This window comes from Stegodyphus dumicola, chromosome 9 (assembly GCF_044657685.1).
Source record: "Stegodyphus dumicola isolate Sdum_Otavi_A_Nest chromosome 9, ASM4465768v1".
In the NCBI taxonomy this organism is placed as follows: Eukaryota; Metazoa; Arthropoda; class Arachnida; order Araneae; family Eresidae; genus Stegodyphus; species Stegodyphus dumicola.
The window spans coordinates 146,841,315-146,867,675 of NC_140776.1; the positions used below are offsets into that span (position 1 = coordinate 146,841,315).

Below are 26,361 nucleotides of genomic sequence, written 5' to 3' on the forward strand. Positions count from 1 at the left end.
ACATTCGAAATATTCTGTTTTTTCCCTTGGATACGTATTTGGAACTACTTAAAGCTGATTTTGGACTTTTTCCCCCTCCTTTGTTGTTAACAACATTACCTGTCGTAGCCTTAGATATCGAAAACCCATGGCTTTCACAACGGTTTTTAATAATTCGATACGAATAATTTTTTCCGAAAAGAATATAAACATAACCTTCCATCCATTGCTTCATTAAAGCGACATTTTGCATGAAAACAAAACTGTCAAATAGCAGACGATAATTTATACTTTCAAAAATATAGTTGCAGCTAAAAAAAAAAAAAAAAAAAAATTCAAGCAGCGTTCTTTTTTCAGTTAAAAGGAGCTTTGTCCCTGAGGGGCTATTGTTTTGTTTCACTCTGAATGTCCATTTCACTTTAATAACTGTTGCCACCAAATATTATCGCCCTGTATTATATTTGAAGAAATTAAACAGTGAAGAATCTACATAAATGTATGTATATTTCTCGCTTTGTGATAAAACAACGGTACCTAGAGCCATCCAATTTTGAATGATGTAATCCTACTGCGAATATGGACATCTGAAAGCCCAAAATTGAAATTTGTTTTATTATCGATTTCATACTTTGTAAAACTTTAACGAATTTTTGATTAACAAACTCCAGGATTTCAAAGCGAGCAATGGCAACATTGTACAGTAAACACATTTTGATCTCCAGCGCGTGAGACTGTGTATGGGAAATTCTAAAGATATGCCAAATTTAAAATTATTTTGAGATATTGCTCTTGAACTGAATTTTATGGTTAAAGTGAGAAGAACATGATATTTAATAAATACAGGTAACACACAAAATGTTAAAAAAAACACCCCTTTGGACGTAATTTAAAATCTGAAACCTTTCAGTTTTTTTCTAGCCTAAAGGGGCTTTGTTCCTGAAGGGCTATTGTTTTCGTTTTGCGATTTTGCGTTGAATCACTATAAATGTCCGTTTCAATTTTCAAACTGTTGCCACCAAATGAGTCTTGCATTATATTTGAAGAAATTAAATAATGAAAAATCTGCATAAATGTATGTATATTTCTCGCATTGTGATAAAACGGTGGTTCATAGAACCATCGAATTTTGAATGACGTAATCCTCCTACGAATATGGGCATGTAGAAAACCAAATTTGAAATTTGTTTTATTATCGATTTCATATTTTCTAATTTTTTAACGAATTTTTGAGAAACAAACTCAACGATTTGAAAGCGAGCAATGGCAACACTCTACAGCGCGGGAAAAAAAAAAAAAAAAAAAAAAAAAAAAAAAAAAAAAAACCCATTATCTCCAGCGGGTGCGGAACTGGTTATCCGAAATTCTAAAGATATGCTCATTTTAAAATTATTTTGCGACATTTCTACTAAACTGAATGTTATGGCTTAAGTGCAAAGAACGTGATATTTAATAAATAAATGTAACACACAAAACGTTAAAAAAAAAAAAAAACGCCCCTTTGGACGTAATTTAAAATCTGAAACCTTTCAGAGTTTTTTTGGTTTTTTTTTTTTTTTTTTTTTTTTTTTTTAAAGCCAAGTTGTCTAAAAATTGTGCGGACAGCCTCTGTAAAGTATGAAGATATAACTAAGATTACCTTAAAAGGGGGGGATACGGTTTAGTTAATTCAGATTTGGAGACGTACTGCATTCATAAAGTGTGAAAACAACGTCACTCTAAAAGTATAGGGTTTAGCACTAATTAGTTCGCACTTCTGGAGATGTACTGTGTTTGTGAACGCGTAACTAACTAATTAAATCTCACTTCACTTAGACGTGAATAAATGTCTCCAGTTATTTCTAACATCACAGTAACACATAAAACATACAATGCCTATTTGTTTTTCATTTTTTCATGACAAAACTATGTTCAAGATCTTTAAAAAACACGCAAATAAATATTATTCTCTAGTGGCTTAGTAACCGAATTATTGCGAATAAGGCTATAATATTTTCAAATTTATACTAAAAAGCACACAGAGTCAGATTAAAAAAAACTCAATATTTTTTTTTTTTCAAATAGTAAAAAATTTATTGCTTCTCTCGAGAATATATGAGTCATAGTAACATTTAATGATCACGTTGAGTTCTTGTACAAAACTATGACTCGGCTATCACAAAACTAAAGTCATGATCATAAAATTTGAACTCCAGTTACAATAAATACATGATGCGAAAGCAACTACTTGACAGCCAATACAGCTGGCAAGAAATAACACAGAGTATGAGTGTACAGAAAATATAATACAATAAAAAATGACGATTTAAAAAAGCTCACACTCATATTATCCACACCACCTGGGTGTGCTAACATAAAATCTCTCTCAAAAAATATCTTTATTGAAACAAACAGTTTTTGAAGAATTTTTTAGTTTGGTTCTTGAATACTTTTTATACATTTGACATGATAGAAACAAGATTTACACAGACATCAAAACTAGTTGTATGTTTTACAGTGCTTGTTTCTCCAAACGTATTCTTATATGGATGGATTTACTTTCATAAGGAACTTATAAAAATAAATCCTGTGTTTTGATTCAAACAACCAATTGTCGTAACACAATTTTCTTTAAATCGAATTACAGAAAGCATAAACTATAGACTATGTGAGTTTTTAAAAGACCAGAGAATGCATATATACACACACGCATATATAGCGTGATATTTGACAAAATTTATTTGCATAATTAACAATAACTATTTTTTTTATTTTTAGATTTTACTATGCTGAGCAAGGAATTAGAATATTTAATCAAAATTTAAATTAAGGCAATAGTCAGGAGTCATCATTAAATTAAATTAAATTTTAAATCTAAGGCACTCATGATTTTAAAAGCAATAAAAAGTAAAATCTTAAAGCATTTAGATATAAAGCTTAACGAGTTTAAAAAGATTATATATTTTAACTAAATAAGAAATAAGGCACTTTATTCATTTGATAAGAGATTGACATTGAGACATTTTAACAATAAACATCCTTTTGATTAACAAGAATAAGAATATTCCATCAAAAATATAAATTAAGGCACTAATGGAGGAATTGTTCTGAAATCGAGCTTCCTTAGCTAGGCAGCGCGATTTAGTAAATTTAAAAAATAATAAAAACAAATTTAAAACATCACAATTAATCAAGCACATTTGTAATTGATAAATTCACTTTAAAACTGCTGAGTATTTAAAATTAGAAAATTCTTTCAAACTATAAATTAGCTCTCAAGAAGATTCCATTAATTTTATAGAAGGTTAAATATAATAAAAAAGTTAACACATTTAAATATTTTTAAGTTTTGAAAAGTCTTTCTTGCATTTGTTAGTGAAATTATGTTTTGTATTTCTTAATTTTCAGTATATAAAATTTAAAAAAAAATTATGTTAGGTCTGCCTTTTGCTTGAAGACGAAATTATATTTTAACGATATCATATTGCTAATTTTAGAACATTCAAAATTAAACAAAACAGGAAGCCATCCATTATTTTTCATTTGATAACGAAATTTTTAAAGGCATAAAACTTTTGTTTCATAGCTTTTAAAAAAATTTAAATATATTTTTTTTTAATTCAGTTTTTAACACGATGCCGAAATTATATTTTAACAGCATAATTTTTAAACTTATATGAGACAGACGTGGAAATATTTCAAAACTTAGTTTTCGAATGCAGCGTTTCTATCATTTGATAATGAAATTATATTTCAGTGATAAAAATTTTAATTTTTATATTTATAGTTACGTCTTTTAAAATGATTACCTTCAGTTCCATGTATAAAACATTCCTTTCAAATGAACCCTTAAGTATTATATAAAATTATTACAATGCACACTGAGTTACAAATCAGTAAAACACAACAAAGTATTAAATTTCACAGAAAGTTCATTAATTCTTTTTTGAAGTCTGAGAAATCAATATAAAATAATTTTCATTTATCAACAGAATATTTCTGTTACATTTTAACGCAATTATTTGCTTTTGAATATAATAAAATTAACGTAGGTTAATTGATAAATAGAATTCAGACAATATTTATATTTTTATTGAAAACATGAGAGCTAAGGAACAAAAATTACAATGTCTGAATATTCAACTAAAAGTTTCAAATGTATCGATTAATCCTTTTATTCAATAATGCATTTGAATCGATTGCTAAGATTTACCAAAAATATTCATTTCTTAAAATATTACAATATTGAAAATATAGTAATAAACAATATAATATTAAAACAGAAATCTAAATTTTCATTTAATGTTTGAGATAAAGAGGTACGTAACACAAAATGTTAATAATGATGTGTTTAAGGTAATTATTTAGACATTGGCATATTATATAAAAATCCATATTCGAGTATTAATTTGAATATTTATGAGTGGGCAGGTAAGAGCATTCACCAGTAAAGTAGGCAGTGTTATAATGTATTTCATGCCGACGTCGTCAAATTAAAAATGTATGAACCGAATATATAAAATATTTCTTGCATTAATTTTACTTCTTAAAAATTATTATTTATGACGGAAGACGGTAAGTCCTGTTTATTTTAAGAACATTAAAGTATAGTTATGAAATTATAGTTATACTAGTTGTGAAACTTATAGTTGTGAAATTTAAAATATTTTATTTAACTTATTCAATAAATTGTGATTTTTCTCCAGTGTGACCATTTGGTATGATTACTTTTTAAAGTTTTATTTCAGAATTTAATAACGGTTTTCAGATGATTAAGATGTTTATTTATAATAAATAATTTTTAAAAAAGAGCGGCGAGATAAAAATTAGAAATGCATGCTGCAGTTGTCTGTAATATGCGTAGAGTAATTACAGTAACAAAATGCTTAACAATGTGATCTGAAATAATAATATCACAAACCCGAGATAAGGTAACACAATACATTGCAACATACGTCAAATAAAAATTTTACATTTTAAAAGAAAAGTAGTGTTACTTGTGAACATGAAAGAAAATATCACAAGATTTCTTTGACTAAAGCAATGCTTATTTGTTTTACCTGATAAAACCCCATCACAGATCCGTTGCAGAAAGTTTGATCGTCGTTATCACAGAAATGCGATAACCCAAAAATGTTGCAAAGAAAGCCTTATTGTGTGAATTAAAATTCGTATATCAGCACTTTGGTTTAAAAAACACTGTCACAGTTCGATTCAGTACGATAATGTTATCTAATGTATGTAATTTCAGAACTGAATTGAAACTTTGAAGAAAGCATTAAAAGTCCGCATCGTCAAATTATCTTTGAACAAATGTTCCGGATAAAGTACCGACTAGAAAACCATAAGTTTCATGCACAGAAGAAAGTTCAGTATCTTAAAAAAATATTTTTTCCGACTTAAACGGAGTGGCGGTAAATAATACTGATTTTCCTCATTGAAGATTCAGCGGATAAATTGTTTCTCAACATAAGATTCTTATGATTTTTAAGCTACTAAAATATTTTAAGTAGTGTTCTTAAACGAATTGATTTGATTGCAACATACGATTTTTTTAATATTTTACATAATATACTAATACTTAATAACTAATATTTTTCAAAAATTTTTTAAACAATTTAAATTTGTCTATTGTCCGGTTATAAAAGATAATTTAAGGTAATTTTGCACTTTATCTGAACATATATATACAATCTATTTTAAGCTTATTTTTTTAAATTCCGCCACTTCGTTTTCCAAAGCAGCATTTTAATACTGCTTTCATAATCCGAATACCTTTTCATTTTATATATCAATAAATTAACGCATGTACCATTGAGAATTAGAGAATGAAGATCATCATGAATTACAAAAGTTTCTTATTATACGCAGAACTAGGAACGATCGAATTCTTGGCCAAGGATAATTTGACAGATCTATTAATCTAACACAGAATTTATGATTAGCTTCTCGCATTAGCCCGAATACAAGATAGCATTATAAATAAGGCAACTTTGCATTTTTGGAGATAGTAAGCAAGAAAAATCAAAGCACTTGATATATCTGATTTATTAGAAGATATATCTGATTTATTAGAAAATATATCTGATATATTCTTGATATATCTGATATATTAGAAGTTTTCTTTATAAGAAAACCACCATTTTTATAAGAAATCCAAACTTTGAGAATAATTACATAAACTTCTTTTAAGGAGAAAATATGCTTCTAAGCTTTGATTAATTATTTTAATGTATTTTTGAATATTAAGCTGCTTACATAAAATGGATATGATTCAATAGGGCATTTAAGGAGGAAACTCGTCGTCTTATATTCGGGACAAAACAATATCTATAACACACTTTGGAGATTTAATATTTAATGATATTTCAGATGCAAATAGACGAATTAAATTTAAAAAAATAAAGTGAATCATATCTATTTCATGGACAACTAGATAGTTTAATTTGCTTTAAATGCAGTCAACAGAGTTATGTAAACAAATGCACACACGAACATAATTTACTGTATATTTTGTAATGAAAAAGGCAAGATTTGTTTCATGAAACCTTCTATTAGATTGCAACGTGCTAGAATATCTCATATTTTAATATGAAATATAAAAACATTGTATATCCCGGAAATGATTTGTACGTGCTATACAAATATACGTTCCAATGTACGTGTTTTTAAGTAATAGCAAATGATACTCTGCCATGAGTATGTTACATCCATGTCTTAACTAATAATCACTTAAAATGAAAAATTTCGATACTGTTTGAAATGGTTCCAAGAAACAAAGCAAATGTATATGACTCAAGAAAAATGTTGATGTATACTTTGAATAAGATCAGATCTAAAAATACATAAATATAGTTAAACATGATGGTCGCACTTTGGCAAAATTGCTCTTGCACTACTACCCCATTTGAGGAAGAAGGAAACCGTTACAGATCCACCGGTTTCAAATGTCTTGTAGACTTCACTCTGGTAAATCCCCCAAACCCAATTGTCGATAACGAAATAAGAGTTTGAATGAGATATACAAACGAAAATTGCTCTAAAATTTAATACACGCTTTCGAGAAAGCTTGACATTTTCCAGCTTTAATAAGCACGTGGTAAGAATTTATGGGGCCAGTTTTTCTGACAGATTTCTCCCTGTAAATAGTTCACCGGTAAATTCCTTCGAAGCTAGATTTCCAGGCCCAGAGTTAAAACCAAAATTTGGCATGAAGTACCAGATTACTTTTGTATGCACTAAAGAATGATAATTAAACTTGTCTCTTCTTTAACTTTTTGAATTTTAACCAAAGCCTAGAATCACTTTTAACACCAATGATCACCGGCGATGATTAGTGGAATGGCGTTTTGGACATCAGAGTACCATGGAATGGAATACCAGATGTAAATTATTAACGTCAGAATAAAAATTAATGTATCAATATGGCCTCCATACATCTGATTGCACCATAGAACTCACAGTTGTAGATGGGGTCGTAGTTACAGGTACACCAGTTTCAAAAATATTTGTACTGGGTGTTTGGTCTTGCATCACAGGAACAAAAGAATGACTTTGCTGCGATGGAACAGAAGTAGGCATGGAAAACGGGCTGGAGAGCGATGATATCGCAGATGTCACTGGAGGAGTCCTGAGTTCAGAATCTAAGATATCCAGTCCGAATGAAGATAGTTCATTTGATGAAGGTGATGATGAAGACGACAACACATTGGCAGCCATAGTCAATGGACCAGGAGTATAATCACTATATAAGTCCAATGAAGGTAACTGGAAGGCGAGAGAAGAAGTACCAACAGTTGATGATGATGAATAAGAGCCGTAGGCTGGTAAACCTGATGATGATCCTGGTACGTTAGTCAATGTCCTATTTAGAACACTCGATGACACTAAAGCAGCAGTCCCAGCTTCACTGCTGTCTATTATTTCTTGGGAAGATTGTAGCTGCCCTGAATTAGTTGGATAAAACATGGATGAGTTGCCTTCTGATGAAAATATTCCAGATAAACTGCTGGAGAAGCTCTGAGATAGTGTCGATGGTGTACTTGACGTCAAGTAAGGCGACTTAAAACTGGTAGGTGATGCTGTATTGATATTGCTAGGCGTTTGAAATGTAAAGGATTGTGAAAGCTTTTCACTAAAAAATTCTTGGCGTAGTTTAGGAGTCTTTAGGTCACTAGAAGGCTGCTCTGATGAAGTAGCCAGAGGTTCGTAATATAGTCCCATGCTTATGAGAGAATTGTCACTTAGCACCGGCTGAGTTGTTGAAGATGGACCAGGGCTGAAGAGGCTCGGAGTCAATACTGAGGAAGAAATAAATACTTATATAAATAAATAAATTCAGCAATAGGAATTAATTACTTGAGAGAAAAATAAGAATTAAAAGTAAATATTCAGCAGGGCAGATGTTAAGAAAAGTTTATAAGCAAAATTTTTTAATCTCTATATTTTGGATCAAAAACTTTAAATCGCATTTCTCTGTAGATATCAAAAGACGCTTTCATCGGTATAGTGATTAGTGTTGCTGTCTGCCGCACCGATGTGCCTGAGTTCGAATCCCAGAGAAGCGGACATTTGTTAAGTATATAGTATTCAATCGGCATGGGAGAATTCTGTTCTGCTCGTTCTGCTCGCTAGTATTTGTATAGTTCGACCGTCTCAAGCGCAATTCTGGTTGGCATTCTGCCAAAACACATAGACTCGTCCAAAAGGGGCGGTATTACTTGCTGCGACGTGAAAGGTCTTCTCTTCTCCGGAAAGAGGTATGTTGGAGAGAAAGAAAGTTCCACCCTATTTTGAGAATAATTCGGTCCGAATGGCGCATGCGTGTTTGCGCTCATGGTCGCGGATGAGGCTGTCGGTCTATACCTGTAGATATCAAAGTTTTAACGGAGAAATAACGATATCTTAAGTAATCTAATGCTGATATTCAGTTGCAAATGCATATTTCTATCTGTTCAGATAATTGTTAGCATACTCTTGTTGATGACATATTCTTAAAAGGCAAAATGTATGGCCATATGCTTAGAGCCCATGCAACCCCCCCCCTCCAAGAAAAGCTTATTAAAAGAGAAAAGAGGTTTAATTTAATAATATAAAATGTATAGTGCACATGTAAATTTTTTTTAAGTGTTTAGAAATGTCTTAACTCTGACACTATCTAATAAACATGAATGCTGACAATATTTTCCTTAAAATTGCCACATTACTCTAAGAAATGATTTTCCTTATTAAAAAAATACTCGTATTAAAAAAAAGCACTACAATACTACAATAAGCAAACTGTATTACAAGGAACTGCGTGATAAAACAATAAACAAATTATGCTTTATAACCTGAAGATAAAGCTTTATAACGTGAATACCGTTCATTGCACGGTAGTTGAATATAATGCATGTGATATGATATTAGAACATGATAATACAAGGAAATAAATATGCTGTACGTTGTATCTTATTAGCACATGATAAGGTAAGGGATGCATTCACTGTCTTCAGTAGTTGAACATCACGTTCAATACTGAATTTGACTAACAAGACAGTTTGGGTAGTTTACGCATATTTGTATGATAATCGATAATATTTGTTTAGAATAGTCAGAAATGGATTACAAAACTATTACACCAACCTGAATTAGCCGAAGATACAAGAGAAATAAGCTGCTCGTCAGATGGGGCGGAGAAAGTAGTAGAAGACACTGTAGAGGGCAGCAGATACTGAGGATACGGTGGGGTAGGGAGAGCATGCCAAGGTATGTCTGAAGCACTACTTGTAGTGGAAGATACAGAAGAACCTGCACGAAAGAAAATACATGTGACTAAAATGAATTTAACAATTTTAAGAAATGTGAAGCAATTGATATCTCGGTGGCAAGCTTAAATCAAAGACACAAATTGCATGCAGGAACATTTTAAAGCATATTCCAGGTGGTCTTTTCGCTTGCTCTTAAACCAAACCACTTTTTTTAATCAAATATTAAATATGTAAGAAAATGGTACACAACAGTTTAGAATCGAAATTTACTTAATTTTACTCAAAACTTTGACATAAAGTAGTTGTTACTGCTTTCTTACAGCTAAGTACATTTACTTTGCAAAAATTTAATCTCAGATTACAATTTCAGTAACAAGAAATAATATCTGCGATACGGTTGAGTTGTAACAGAAACAGTATTTTTGAAACAGACTACTTGAGCGGAGAAATTTTGATGTTAATCTTCACTAAATACGTGATTTCAGTATGAATCGTAGCAAAGATACAATAAGGGCATTTTTAGGACACAAAATTCACTGACAAATCGACAATGTAACTCCTAAATTCTTGGTTGAAGTTAAAACAGTAATAAATATTTAACGACTTTAAACCATCTATAAAAAATATTACTGCTATTACTAGCAGTAAATTAGATTAAAATAGGAACATAACGTAGCTCTGTCGGAGTTTCGTTGATAGAAACAGAGTATGTTAATGTGGTTTTAAAATTGTAAAATTCATTTTTCAGTAATTAATTTGATATTTATAGTTAACATGTGTGCCAATCAATAATCTTCAAAATTGTAGAATTTAAATACGTGATACTATGTCAATAATAGATTGAATGCAAAGCATCAAATGGTAAGCAGTGAAGTAACTCCCTGTAAACTAAATAAATAAAATAAAATGCAAATAAAAAAATAAAACAGATAAATAAAAAATCACTTCTAAAAGTTATTTTACTATTTGACTAAGCTATTCTACAACCACGATGTCTGCGATTTTGTATTAACCCCTTAACTGCCGCGGGCGTATATATACGCCTTGCTCAGCCGATGTGTTAACTGCCCCAGGCGTATATATACGTCCTTCCAAACTGCTATCATTTGCTTTGCGCTGCTACACCTAAAATTATTCGCAAAGTTAACGCATCGGCTGCGCATCTGGGCGCATCTGGGGCAGTTAACGCATCGGCTGAGCAAGGCGTATATATACGCCCGCGGCAGTTAAGGGGTTAAGCAGGGGATGAAACAAATCTGGGGCACATTCACGCAAAATAATTTAACTTGCGTGAAGGTGGAGGAACTTTGTGAAAAATGATGAAAAGGTGTCCGCATTTTTATGAAAACAACAACTGAATGGCTAACTATGCCACATCTTTAGGAAAAACTCTGAATTGGCATAAAGTGTCACAGCTTTTCAGTGGCTATATTTGAAGAGCCTTTTTTAATCCTTTACGAACATGCTAATTTGAATATAAATTCTACTTGAAGATGAATTAAACAGGCTTAGAGATGGCCAGCATGTGTTTCTAGTAAAATTTCGAATTCTACTAACATTTTCAGAAATCTTACATTGAAAGGAAATACGCCAATAACCTTGACCACAAAAATGCAGAATAACAAGTATTGTAACCAATCCTTTAACATAAACTGTTGGACTAACTGTAACAACAAGGCTGCCCTCTGGTGAGTAGCCAGAGAAGTACTTCAGTAAAAGCCAAGGCTCCCACTTGGTAGGTTGTACCAGACTGTTGCTCTGTAATATTTTCTTAAACAGTGGCGTAGCTAGGGTGGGGCAAGAGGGAACATCTGTCCCCGGGCGCAGCATCAAGGGGGCGCCAAATTGATGCTACGAAATTTTTTAATGAAATGTTTCGCATTCTTGGCACACAGAAAGGGGCGCAGATTCTTTAGTTGTCCCCGGGCTCTGGAATCCTAGCTACGCCACTGTTCTTAAAGTTAAATGTAATGTCCGTGTGTAACTTAAACCTGTTAATAAATATTTGTTACACTATACAGGACTCTTCTATGACCCTATCTAAAACGACCCCTTTACAGTATTAAATTTTCAACAGCAAGCTTTCAGTTCGGATAAACAGTAATTTTCACATACTTTGCAATGTCATATAAGCATAAAATATTTCCAAAAAGTGTTCCATCACGGTAAAAGCGCATACGATTGTTTTCTGACAACAAAACAAACAAAGCACTGGAAAAGTAAATCATTTTACGAAACGAGACAGAAGAACGTTATTTAAGAAAGCTTAAAAAACTAACTCGCAAAGAAGAAAAATGTTGTCAGATAACCTTAACTATGGGAAACAAACAGCACTTTTAACTTTCGAAAAAGTATAAATGTATGAGTACAAAAAATGATAGCTAATCAATATAATGCATAGTGACGCTTCTCGAGTTCTAGGGGGAAAAAGTTATTTAACCCCTTATTAGGTAGACTAAATGCAAAATTTCCCCGTAAAGTACTAATTAATCTTCTTTAAAATAGAGCTGTTGGTAAAATAACCCTGGTTTATTGTTGGAGCAGGATATAGTAAGCTTAAACAATGACAGGCAGCAACAACTGAGCTTCAGTTACGCAATTCTTATGTCCGTAATTGAACACACAGAAGATTGTTTCAACATTAGACTCCAATTAGGCGACATAATCATCTTCATCATTCACCACAGATAACCTCACGCTTCGCGCACGCCTCGGATCGAATTCGAAACGGTGACGCATTAAGATGCAGGCGTTTAAAAATCATAACAGGCAAATATAACTCTGCATGAATCACATGTGATTCAGGCTTAACTTTTTTCCTGAGCCAGCCTCTCTGGCGCCTTTACTTTGTTTCTTTGTAATTATCAAACTTTTTTTCTGGGCGCGAACACGCGTCGGACTTAGCGATACACATTGCCAACCGCAGCATCCAGCCTTACAAAACATATTTAAGCCCTCCATTGTGCGTGATACGCCCTGTAATATTTCCTTACATTTTTTATTTTTCAACCATCCCCACCTGTCTGTCATTTATTTTTTTATTATTACTTTATTTTCTTATTTTGCGGTTTTCTGCGGTAGGGCCTAGCCGACTGAATGGCGGGAAAAATAGCGGAAATGGCTTTTTTACCCTTTTCCTCTTCTCCTATACCCTTGGAACTGTAGTTTTAAATGGGCCTTGTTTGTGTCACATAAGGCGTGATAATATAATACTGGATTGAGCTCCAAGTAAACCCGGTGTTATGTATCATTTCAAGGAAGGAATTCAAGAACTGAAGGGTCCGAGTTATTTTCAGCCACACTCCTGGATCTTAGAAAAAGTATGTCATTAGCATGGCTTCACCTCTTGGATAGACATCAGAAAAAAGCCTACATTACACTTTGTTTCACACGCAGCGTAGTTTTACTAATGGAACTGAGAAACTACCAGAATTCTTATGGTCTATCAAACAAGAAAGGACAACCATTGAATGAAACTTCGTGTGTTCGAAATATAACTGCCTCAGAAATTAACAGATTACAAAGACTATTCCAAAAGTTATGTCTCATCTTTTCAATCTTGGAAGCTACTGGGAGTACGAAGGAAATTACATACCTTTATTAACATGGCACTAATATTCCATACGGGGCCCAAACAAAATAGACAGACGTTCTAGGTACAGATTCTATCGGCACGAATATATGCCCTCTTTCCTACCTTTCATGAAGTTAAATGAATTATGGAATAGCAAGAATATAAAATAGTTCGTAGCAAGAATATGGCAGGAATTATAGAATAGTTCGTAGACTTGGGACTCATGAGTAACCAAAGCATATTCACACAAAATCTTTGGCGAGCTCCATGCTGCTTTTGCAATGGCTAAGAAATCCGTCTTGTAAAACCATGTTTAGCTCTAATCCTATCTCTCATATTATAAGTTGTAGAGCAATAGGATTTTTGGAAGACGGAGAGATGAAAAATGAGAAACCGCCTTCGCCGAGAATCAAACCACGGAGCTCTGGAATACCGGCCCAGCGTGCAGAACCACTACACCACGAAGGCACGCTAGGAAAGTTAGTGATTATGTTCCATTAGACTTTCATTGTCCGATCTAATGAAGGCCAAACATCGAAGGTAACGGCACCCAACACAGATGCTGCCATGCTTCTGGATGCAATTTAGATCAAGAAAAGCCGATTTTTATACAACAAGGATACGTAGACTTGTTGGATGCTAGAGAAGGTGCAAACAAATAGAAATTTTGCAAAGAATTATCAGCAAGTAAATTAAGGTACAGGCCATATATATTAATTTTTTTCTTTCTTTCTTTATTGTACTGCACAAGATAAAAAAAAAAAAAAGATCCGATTATTTCAGGACACTCTTCGTAAAAATACAATTGGACGATTCTTTTTTGCCGTTGAAAAAGTATCTGAAAATCTTTATAGTACCGTTATCTCAATAGAAAAGTGGGCGACAGGCTTTTGCAACATTCTGAGGCTCTTACTTACACAAACTTCTCAAGAATCACAATAAATTCGCCAAAATAAGGAAATGGTATGGGCGCCCATGCATTAAGACGGTACACTTCACAGACACAATGAGTTCATTCGATATGTTAGTGTGAATGTGATTCAGATTCTTTTCGGTCAATTGTTGGACCAATGAAATATATATATAATTTCATAAATAATTCCATTGAACATTCTTAGCAAGACATAGAAATAAATGCATTTTTTTGATAGGAGCATATGTTGTCAGCAAGAATAATTTTAAAATCTATATTGTAAACAACGGAAGCCTCCTTCACTTCAATAGTATTTTATTTGTATTTTTTGGAATCATACGCGAGTAATCCAAAATTAAGTTAAAAACCGCAGGATTTGCATATTATTCTAATATTTTCAAATTTTACCTTAACGGTGCATTAAATCAAAAATTCAAATTTACAATAATAATTTTAAATATACTAAAAAAAGTATGTCATTAGCATGGCTTCACCTCTTGGATGCATTGTACTATAAATTTCATAAGGAAAATATTTTAAAAGTTACAGTATATCTTCTATGATGTTTATATATTCTCTAACTTCATGTTTTCGTTACAAATTTGGTGTCGAATATGTTTTTATGTGAAGTTTAGATTTCATGTGTGTGAAATGATTAGAAAAAGAATTTAGTTACTTAATTATCAAAAAAGCACGCTCGAACTATGCGTTTGCCAAAGGAGAACTTTCGTAGAATCGATGGTGAAAATTAGGAACACCAACTTGTTTTATTTACAAAAACGAACACAAGTAAAAACATATAATGTTTTCCTTTCATCCTTTAGCTATTCGGCAAATAGTCGGTTTGATCTTCCCCTTAGCTCCAGAAAAGTTTAAAGCACGAAATATTTAAAGGGATACGAAATACTGAACAGAAAGTTTCATTAGAATAATTTCCGAAATTAAACTTTCTCAACAATTACAAAACAAAGCTAAATCTGAGAAATTAATAAAATTGGTATGCACTCTTTATATGTGAATAGAATACAGGTTTTCCATTAGAGGAAATATATTTTGCATTTGTCTTATCCATCTGTTTATACTTCCCGACATTTATTTTATTGATCATTATTGTACGAAAAAAGGGGGGAAATGGATTGTTGAATAGCTAATCAGATGCTTATTAATACAAAATAAACAAGATGAAATCATAGCTAATGATTAAGATGTTATCCTGTCTTGCTATAGTTCCTGTTTCGATATCAGGCTGAAATACAGTTTGCGAAACATTAAGATGCGGGTAAACAACAGCGGACTGAAATTGGATCAACAATTCATATTTACATGGAAACATACAAACAATTCGTTTTGAATAATCAATACCCCAAAGGGTTTTGATCCACGATACCATTAAATAAGGTGGCAACTACATTTGTTATTTAAGTAGAGCGATGACCATCCTGTAGAATTCGATCGAGAAGGAATGTCTTCCGGTAAATAACCCACAACCGGGTTTCCCACACTAAACAATTGTGTCCATCTGCATTATTAAAAAAAAAACGCGAGGCATAAATAACATCGGCCTCGAAGTATCTCGTGGCGGGAGGACGAGAGATACCCCAGACACGCAGATTTTCCAGTTCCTGGCCGCTCCTCCCCTGTTTTTTACCAGGAACTGCATGCAAAGAAACCGGTCCCCCGCACCGCAGGTTGCGCGGGACTTAGCATTCTCGGCAAGGTGACTCGCCACGTGGGGCACAAGGACGGTGTGACGGGAGTGGGAAGGGTGTGAAGAGATTGCATGCACCTTCTGTGCCCACTTTAAAAATATATACATACTTTAAAATAAATTCATATAGTAATACTACTTCGAAATGGTAAATTACGAAAAAAAAGGTCAGTCAGTAAAAATTTTACATGATATTAATAATTGATTCTTAAGCAGCTAAGTAAGAACAAAATCTCCCTTATCCTATCAAAGGATGGGGTCGCTAAGAGTTATTAATTTAACTTACAAATATTAACGAATTTTGTTACTTACTAAATGATTATTTTTACTTTTAATTTAAATTTAAATTTAACGATTATAATTTAATGATTATAATTAACTTATTTATTATAATTTAATGATTTGATTTAAAAACGATTATAATTTAATGATTATTTTACATGCAATTACTATTATTTTCTTTTTATATCGTTTTCTTCTAAGACTTTTCTTTCTCTCTATCTTCCTTTTTATTCTCCTTAGAGAAAGTAGGATGTAAGTGGGTTTGCAATACTTCACATGTGGATAGCGAGGCTGCAAATTTTGCTACGTTGTTGTGTTCAAGTTCCAAGCGCATTCATGCTGCGATAAATGTTCTAAACTAATTAAAAATGAACAAGATGTAAGAAACTTATACAGTTATTCTGTACCGATTATATGCAATATATTACGTTAGAGACATATTTTATTAATTACAGTAACGGCGCGTATGTTTATAAAAACTGTCACTTCGGTATGTTACAGATTACATCAATTAGATAATTTGATAAAAATAATATAAATATAAAAATTTATAAAAAAGAAAATCTGAAAGGTTTTAGATTTTAAATTACATCCAAAGGGGCATTTTTGTAAACATTTTGTCTGTTACCTTTATTTATTAAATATCACGTTCTTCGCATTCAAACCATAAAATTCAGTTCAAGAGCAATATCGCAAAATAGTTTTAAAATGAGCATATCTTCGGAATTTCCTATACACTCTGCGCGCTGGAGATAAAAATGATTTTCCGTACAACGTTGCCATTGCTCGCTTTCAAACCTTCGTTAAAGTTTTACAAAATAGGAAATCGATTATAAAACAAATTTCAAATTCGGTCTTCCACATGCCCATATTCGTAGGAGGATTACGTCATTCAAATCTCGATGGCTCTATGTACCGATGTTTTATCACAATGCGAGAAATATACATACATTTATGCAGATTTTTCCTTATTTAATTTCTTCAAATATAATGCAGGACTCTAACATTGGGTGGCAACAGTTTGAAAAGTGATTCGCCGTTTATAGTGAATCGACGCAAAATGGCAAAACGAAAACAACAGTCCTTCAGGGACAAAGCCCCTTTGGACTAAAAATGATAAATCGTTAAGTACTTTATTGCTTTTAAATAGCTCAAATTGATAAACAACTGCAGTTTGAATAATTTTGAAAGACTATTGAAAATCTGATGCTAAGTCGAGTAGCACTATTCTGAAAATTCGGTATTTACCAGACAGCATAGATGATAAATGTTCTCGTAGCATGTCATAACTTGACCATCTCCAAAATTTGAAAGGCTGGGCTAAAGACGCTCATATCTAACAGATTAAATCTTAGCAGGGTGTATAATGATCATAGTTGAGTTGCGGAAGGACCTAGGATAGGTATCAAACTTAAAATAAATTTGTTATGCAAAATAAGGAAAACCCTACAAAAGCTTATATAACGAATGAACCCTACAAAAGCTTATATAACGTTTCAAAATATGAAACGGATAATGAAACAAATTCAAGATTCGGGCTTCCAGGTGCCCCTGCTCGGGTGGAGGACTACGGTATTCAAAATTTGATGGCTGTAGGTACCATCGTCTTTTCTACAGTGCGAGACACATACATAGATTCATGCAGATTCTTCATTATCTAATTTCTTTAAATGTAATACAGAGAGAAAATATTTGGTGGCAACTATATGAAAAGTGATAAGCCGTTTTCAGTGATTCAAGGCAAAATGCCATTTCAAGACCAAAATCCCTTTTCAGGACTAAAATGCCGTTTCAAGCCTAAAAATAATAGTGATTCAATGCAAAACGCCGTTTCAAGACTAAAATCCCCTTTCTGACTAACCTCCCTTTGGGGCTAACAGCTGAAAGTGTTAAGATTTCAAAGCAGCGCCAGAAAATTTTCAAATCCTCAGCGACTCTCCTCAAAATCGAAGATAAGTTATGAGCATTATATAGGTTATAAGCCATATATGTAACGGTTCCGAGCGTTAGCATCTGTTACCGTTCGAAAAGTATACATTCGGCAGCATGATACTTGCAAACATTATAAGCATACATGTGTTATTTAAAAAGTGATACACCGCGAAAGTGAGATCAAGTTATGAGTTATTTGAAAACCGGCGCATCTCAAAAACGATTCAACGTAGAAATCGGAATAAGTTACAAGAGTCCATGTGTTATTTGAAAATATATGTACCGTTGTGTGTTTTTAGCACTATAATCGTTATCAAAGTAAGCTATAAATGTTATAAGCGCCATTGATAGTACAGAAATTTACAGCAATATCGATTCTATTAGCTGTTTTATAGCACGGGTGTGGACAATATCTATATGTATATAATCGACTTTTGATTTGAAAAGTGATACAAAAGTGAGACAATAAAAAGTGAGGATAGAGACAATAATCCATTCTTGTGCAAAAAAACTAAAACGTGAATTTTATATTTTTAGAACTTAGTATTGAAAAACCTTGCATAAAATTTTAAATATTTAAAATATTAAAAAGTATGCCCCTTGAAAGCACACCCGGGACATGTGCTCATTCGCTCTTGTATGAACCGGGCACTTCATTCACTTAACCCCTACTGGAGATAAACTAAAGCAGAGTTTGAACAGGGTAAAATAATTTTATCCGCTCAATCAACGTTGATTTGAGGTACAAAGGTAACTTTCAGCAGAAAAATATGCGATTGAAAAATGGATGGATAACTGGTAAAGTATGACAACAGTTATTTTTTTTTTACTTAATGTCACCATGCAGGATTTTCTAAAGCCAGTTGTTTTATACCTAAGTTGCACATTAAGGAAATGGTCAAACTAAATGGAGATCTAAGACTCAAGACCCATTCCTGAAAGTTGATTCCATATAGGTATAGAAATTTCTACTTCCCTTTCTCATTAGTTTTTGGGAAGCACAAAATCTTAAACACTTTCACTGGAGATAAAAATGATTTTCCGTACAACGTTGCCATTGCTCGCTTTCAAACCTTCGTTAAAGTTTTACAAAATAGGAAATCGATTATAAAACAAATTTCAAATTCGGTCTTCAACATGCCCATATTCGTAGGAGGATTACGTCATTCAAAATTCGATGGCTCTATGTACCGTTATTTTATCACGATGCGAGAAATATACATACATTGATGCAGATTTTTCCTTATTTAATTTCTTCAAATATAATGCAGGACTCTAACATTGGGTGGCAACAGTTTGAAAAGTGATTCGCCGTTTATAGTGAATCGACGCAAAATGGCAAAACGAAAACAACAGTCCTTCAGGGACAAAGCCCCTTTGGACTAAAAATGATAAATCGTTAAGTACTTTATTGCTTTTAAATAGCTCAAATTGATAAACAACAGCAGTTTGAATAATTTTGAAAGACTATTGAAAATCTGATGCTAAGTCGAGTAGCACTATTCTGGAAATTCGGTATTTACCAGACAGCATAGATGATAAATGTTCTCGTAGCATGTCATAACTTGACCATCTCCAAAATTTGAAAGGCCGGGCTAAAGACGTGCATATCTAACAGATTAAATCTTAGCAGGGTGTATAATGATCATAGTTGTGTTGCGGAAGGGTTGCATTGTGGGAAATTTACTGCTCAATACAATAGCTATTATTAAAAACACTCCATAGGTGTTTCTAAGAAATTTTTCATTTACTTCATTCGTAATAATTCTTCGAAGGTAGACGCGTGGACACAGAAATCCTCCAGTCTAGGTCACAGATGAGTTCCTTCGGGTGTTGGTTAAGAAAATCAAAAGTCGGACACTATCGTGATCTTCTTCCGCGATTCTCGGAAATACCATACTGGACGAAACGGATGACGCATATCAAAAATAGGGCGCAGGTGTGTTTCTCCACGTCCAGCAACGTTCTACTCGGAGAAAGCCCTGACTTACGAAATGGCCGATGACCTCTAGTTGTGATAACAAGCGTTCTCGATGGTAAGTTTGACAACACCATTCCTTAAAATCCCACACTGACATACCTCTACTTGCCTTCTCAAGCAGTTTTACTTCTTTCAAGTTTTCCTGCAAAATATATGTTTTTGCCGTTCTTTGAAATTGCGCAGACTAATCAACACTATTAAAAGGAAGAAAGTTGTAACACTGGTCTATGACGTCCTTTGTGAATTTTACTGCTTGTGTACGCAATCGCTATGAAACCAGTTCCTATTACATATTTTATTTTTAACAAACTTTTCATATATTTTAACTCGCATGGTTATTTGTAAAGTGTTTACTTCGTAAAAATCCTCCAAATATTTTTCAGACTGTTGTTAAATAGATAAAGAATCACAATGCCATTTTGAGATTTATCACATGTTACTTGGTTACGCTCATGAAAAATATACGCTCATGCAAAATATTTAGAGTCTACTATTCAACTGAATAATAAATGCCAAAGAATAATAAACTAGGCATTGTAATAAATTTAAATAGCACACCAAACCACATTTGAACATTCAAATTTCAATGGTAATGTGTGCGTTGCGGGAAAAGTAAGAGATATTTAAATGCGCCGAATGTCATATTTTCTAGTTATTTTGTTAGATGATCTGATCTTATTATATAATTAAGCTCGTGTTAATTTTTGTACAAATTTTTAGTCCACTAATGGTGGAATAAAATTTAATTTTACTTAAAACTAAGGTAGTAGCGTGTTATTTGAACCATAGGAAAATGAAGTTCGTTAACATGCATAAACTGATGCTGCAAGACAATGTCAATGTAATATATTCTTTATTTTTTTTACTCTGTAAATCTTATGTACAACAAAAATTCAGTATATTGAAGAGTACGTTTCTCTTGATCGGGTATTATAACGTTGGTACTAAATCTGAAATGTTTGTATCGCACATAAAGGTAAAATCGCCTTGCAGTTTTTTCAGACTTTATCAAAATATATAACTTTATAGTAGTTGTCGCTAATACCAGCAAAAGCAGCAGCGAACATATTCTGAACATTTTGCTGATCATCGTCAAACACTCGCAAGAGCTATCTGCTTTAGGATAAATGCCTTCGTGAAGGCCTTTCTAAGGAGAGCTGACTACATTATACATGGAGGAAATGAAACTACGAAACCTAAACTTAGTTGCCCTATTTATTGCGTATCGTATTCGGAGTAAGTTACCAGTATGCAGAGGTCTTATTCACTTCGTCTTATAATAACGATAGATCTACTAAATATAAACTAAAATGATCATTAAAATATAATTTTCAACTCGAACGTAAACTAATAATGTGGGAATAACTTAATAATAACCAGTAGTTATGGACAAGTTAAAAATCCACCAAGCCTTCCTTTGTTTTTCTGAAAGAATAATTTTCTCACTTAAAACTCTGATCAAATTCTAAACCACAAATTAAATCTTACTTACTGAAAAGGTCAGCTAGTCTCCAGATGAATGTTGCTCACGCTTAAGTTTAATTTCATGCTGAAAACAACACCTGGCAAGGTACCTCGAGTATTCGCATAAACGGCAGATGCTCGGGATGTCAAACTATCCGCTATATGTTAATATTTCATACATCGTTTAGATCGTAGAGGACTCGATTGTTGGGGTAAATTTCTTGTGACGGTGTGTCTTCCTTTGATGTTTTTCAATGTTATAAATATAATTCATGCGAAATACATAAATTATTTGGTTAAATAAACTAAAAATATAATATTTTTTTAATTTAAAGATATTTAAATAAAAGAAAAACGTATTCCATCTTTCTATATGTTTTGTTTCCATGGCTTTACTTTATTATGTACAAAGTATAAACTTGAGCATTTTAAACAGGTTTCCCCCACTCCCTCCAGAAAAAGAATGTGATAAAAAAAAAAAAAAAAAAAAAAAAAAAAAAAACTAAATTTTTACTGATTTCTTTGTAAACCAGATTAATGAAAAGATCTCATATACTTGCAGGCTTCGCTAAATGATATCAGTCGCCGTTGACAGAGGAAGATAATGGTTCTGTGTCTGATGCTTTAAATGCTTTAAGAAATAATAATAATAAAATAAGGTATGAATTTTAAAATTTTGTTCCTGCTTCTAATTTTACAACAAAATTGGAAAAATTACTCAAAATTTTACACATTCTTCATGCAAAGAATTTGGAGCCTCCTCATTCAAATGAAAGCCTAAGACACCTGCCCTGTTTGCATTTACTTAAATCAGGCCCCAAGTTCGAAGGCGGATTCTGGGTAATACTTTGTTTGTAAAATGAGGATTTCAGCCGTATAAATGAGCAGCTTTTGAATAGAGATCTTATAGAATACTTAGCACACATAATAAGCGCGATTTTTATGTTAAAGGGCGTTATTTTACATTATTAGCGCTATGAATGAAATCGTTACCTTAATTGACTAATCAGCAAAGGCGGTTGGCAAATTATCAATAATTATTATCTAATAGAAATTCCTAAATAGGTTACTTACAATCAAAGTAATAACTATTTAGTGTATTCTTTCACATCGGTTTCTATCTGACTGTATAGCTCAAAACTACTTATGAAACTTAAAAAAGAAAATTATTAAATTCAAAATAAAAACTTGCGTATTATCTTCCATTTTAAAAACACAACTTCCCACACGCTGGGATATGATCAAATCGATTTCCAACAAAGCGTTACAGTTGTTAGTGCTTAAAGCAATATGAATGATATTCACGAACTAGCAATATTGTTGGGAAGGCGTAAATGGATAATCCACATAAGGTCCCAGGGAAAATATTAGCATTAGTTTCTTGATGTATCTTGAACTACAGTGTAAACTGCAGCAAGGCTTCATGCAACGTTTAATCAATAGGTACGCGACCCCCGCGCTGATAGAAAGATGACGCGTGAAACAGGTCCTTCACAAGGTTACGAAGGTATCGGCGATTTGTGACTGTGTATGCGCGTGCGTGGGCAAAAGCATGAAATGCCTCGCTGACCCCATCCCTTCACGTTTGCGCGCCGGAAATGACACTCGTTGCGATGCTTCTCCTTTTGTTGCATCCTTTGTTTGGTCTCACACAGTGCAGTTATCGCATCCCGGAACAAGACAAAACGCTCGCTTGTGGGCTGTTGTGTCTCTGTTGCCATTCTTATTGCAGTCTTTCGTTAAGTACAAGAGAATTACTCTTCTACTCCTTTTTCCTCGTAAAGGAAAGGAATTTTAGGAACTGTCTGCCATGTGTAAAGCGTAATGCTAGCTCTAGAAAGGGGGAAAAATACGCCTGCCCACCAGAATTTTAAACCCCCCTTTTTTTTCAGATTCTCATTAAATCATACAATGATCTCTTTCGTTTCACTTCTTGAAACATTACATTGGCAAAACTGAACCTACCTCATAATGATTAGTTTCAAATCGGAACCGAAAACCTGTCTTAATACATTGAGACTTCCATTTTAAAAATATTTTCGTTAAAATATAATGCAGTCGTAAGGTATTTCTCCTGCCTCCTTCGTGGTGTAGTGGTTCTGCACGCTAGGCCGGTATTCCAGAGGTCCAAGGTTCGATTCCCGGAGAAGGCGTTGTTAATTTTTCCTCTCTCTTGCTTCCAAAAAATACCTAATGCCTTTACAGTGGCGCGCCCAAACTAAAAGGGTTGTTGGATGATGATTCTCCACACCCAGATTTGTGATTGGTTTCGCTAAAAACCCCAGTCGCCCTTTAAAAGGTGAAGTATATAAGGTATTTTTCTCGCCTTCCTAGCGTGCCTTCATGGTGTAGTGGTTCTGCATGCTGAGCCGGTATTTCAGAGGTCCGTGGTTCGATTCCCGGCGAAGGCGTTGTTAATTTTTCATCTTTCCTGCTTCCAAGTTACCTAATTTTTCTACACAGTCATCAAATCCAGTCAAATTACTCTGACGTAATAAATGACTACATTTTTTAAAAATGAGGATATCAAAATTGCATGCCGTAAAAACTGAAATAAACAGATTTATTGTCGTGGAAAATCTAAAGTATAAATGCAAAGTGAGAAATTTGAGAGACATTTTATTGAAAATCCATGATGTCAAAGTCAAAAACACAAAAGCTGTAAAAAAGGTAGTTTGCTTGAAATATTACTTATAGAAATACTAATTATATGTATGTTGTAAATTTATTAAGGCAAAGTAAATTGAGCGAAAAATTTTTTCACCCGGAATAACATATCTCTTAGTTACAGTAAGGTATGAAAGTAATTAAAAAAAAAAAAAATATTTCTGGACATCAGCAATGTCTGACGGGGTAGAAAATACAAAACTTGCGCATCAGAATACTACAACTGATTTTAGAGAGGAACAGAGAGATAGTCAAAACAGTTCATATAGGCATTTTTTGTTCTTGGATATGCAATTGGTGTTCAAAGCAAAAAACACAAGAAGGGGCACCAGACTATAGGAAAATCTTTAACAAATCTTTGATCAGAATTCAGAGCCGATTTCAGCAATGTTCCTAATTTTTATGGAAATTCCGAAACTCGCAATTATTTCTGATGAAAATGGTTAACTGCAGTCAACTAAAAATTCTAGAATCACACTTAAAAAAGCAAAGAAAGCTACTGCAAATATACTCACCAAGTGTGGTTGTTGTTGTAGCTGGAGTAATTTTAAGGGGCAGTTCTACCGGGTTCCATTGCTGTTCCTTTTTCGCAGCATCTAAAAGTTCACTCCAACCTGTGCTGGCTGGAGGCGGGGGCTCCGAAGGTATCCGGAAATTCAGTAAATCCACATTCGGGGAGTTACTGCGACTTCTACTATTCCGAGCAGAAGTAGAGATCGATTTCACCTGGAGATGAGGATGACCTAAGGATAAAAATAAGGAACTGTAAAAAAATGAAAAGCAATGTTTTTAAGACTTTAAATAGTTATTGTCTAACTTAGTGTTTCTCAGTCGGACTTTTCAGGAACAAATAGGTTCCGTTAGATATTCCAAGGAAAGCCAGAAGAAATTGTGTTAAACAGGCTAATCGTTTTACAGTGTTTATAAGCAGATTCTCAAAGGCATAAATGTTATTTTAAAGCATATGCAAAGGTTTCAAGGAACGCCGGTCCAGCAAGCATTCGATACATATGATCGATTAAGTATGATTCATGTAATAAAGAGCAGTTTTGCACTGCTAAATTACGAAACAGAATATTTAAAGAAAAAAAATTAGAAAAGTAATTCACGGCAAATTGTTAAAAAGAAAGATTAAGCAACAAAACAATGTTTCTTGTCTATTAATTATTGCAAAAATATTATTGCTAATATTTTTGCATATTAATGAAAAAAACAGTTGTTTATTTCCTACGAAACGATTTTGTTTAGCTGTCAAAAAGCTGTCATTTGCTTATTATATTTTAATTTCTAATTTCTGCTACGTTTCATTTCAATAGTTCAAATTTCAACGTAGTTTTTGAACTTAGCCGAGAATTTTAAATCTTCAAAAAAAAAAAAAAAAAAAAAAGTCGATAAGAGTTTAGATTAATTATATGGACAATAAACAGAATTAAAATCATATATGTTATCTTAACAATAATAATTATAATGCAATATGATAGCTTCACAGTCGCTTCGATCGCTTCGCCGTCACTCTCCGGACTATGGCAAAGGAGAATCTTTTTTCACTATCATCAGATACGGAGTTAATAATGAAGATTGATTTTTTTTTCAGAATATAAATAAAAATTAAGACCAGAATTGAAAATTTTTCACAGTGTACGTTCTTAGCTTGTTTACTATTATTATTTTCAGTAAAAAATAATAAAATCAAATATTCAAAAGCAAAAATTCCATTCCTATTTAAAAAAAAAAAAAAGAGTTTAATATAGTTTTATCACCAGAGATTATCGATAGAGATGGTTCCAGTGGAAAAGCCAAACATTTTATAGGATACTAGGTGAATACAGGTTTAGACTAACATGAGAAAGTTATACATCTTCTGTATATTTAGAAAGCGAAAAAAAATGCATTGAATGTTTTTGACGAGAAGTATTGCGAATTAAATGCATTTTCATTTAAATCAATCAGATTAAAAAATTTAAAAAATATACTTAAGAACTGCATTTACTGTGTTTAAATAGCTGAGTTTGTTAATCAACAACACAGAGATTAAATTTGTAAGATAAATATCTCTCTGCCGAATGGCAACATACTCGAATGAAAAGTGAAACAAAGCATTTACACTGGATGACATTTAAACAGAATCAACGCAAA

The 26,361-nt window shown here is 32.9% G+C and overlaps 1 protein-coding gene across 1 annotated transcript in view; it reads right to left on the reverse strand.

Moving 5' to 3' along the window:
- Window positions 1-2,010: 2,010 nt before the first annotated feature.
- LOC118180747 (uncharacterized) overlaps window positions 2,011-26,361 on the reverse strand; it is a 62,050-nt gene continuing 37,699 nt past the window's right edge. Inside the window, exons 3-5 of the mRNA XM_085824215.1 lie at window positions 24,741-24,968; window positions 9,580-9,744; window positions 2,011-8,255 (exon numbers count right to left, since the gene is read on the reverse strand). Of these exons, the coding sequence (XP_085680341.1) occupies window positions 7,375-8,255; window positions 9,580-9,744; window positions 24,741-24,968 (1,274 nt within the window). The 3' untranslated portion in view covers window positions 2,011-7,374. The remainder of the gene's footprint in view (window positions 8,256-9,579; window positions 9,745-24,740; window positions 24,969-26,361) is intronic.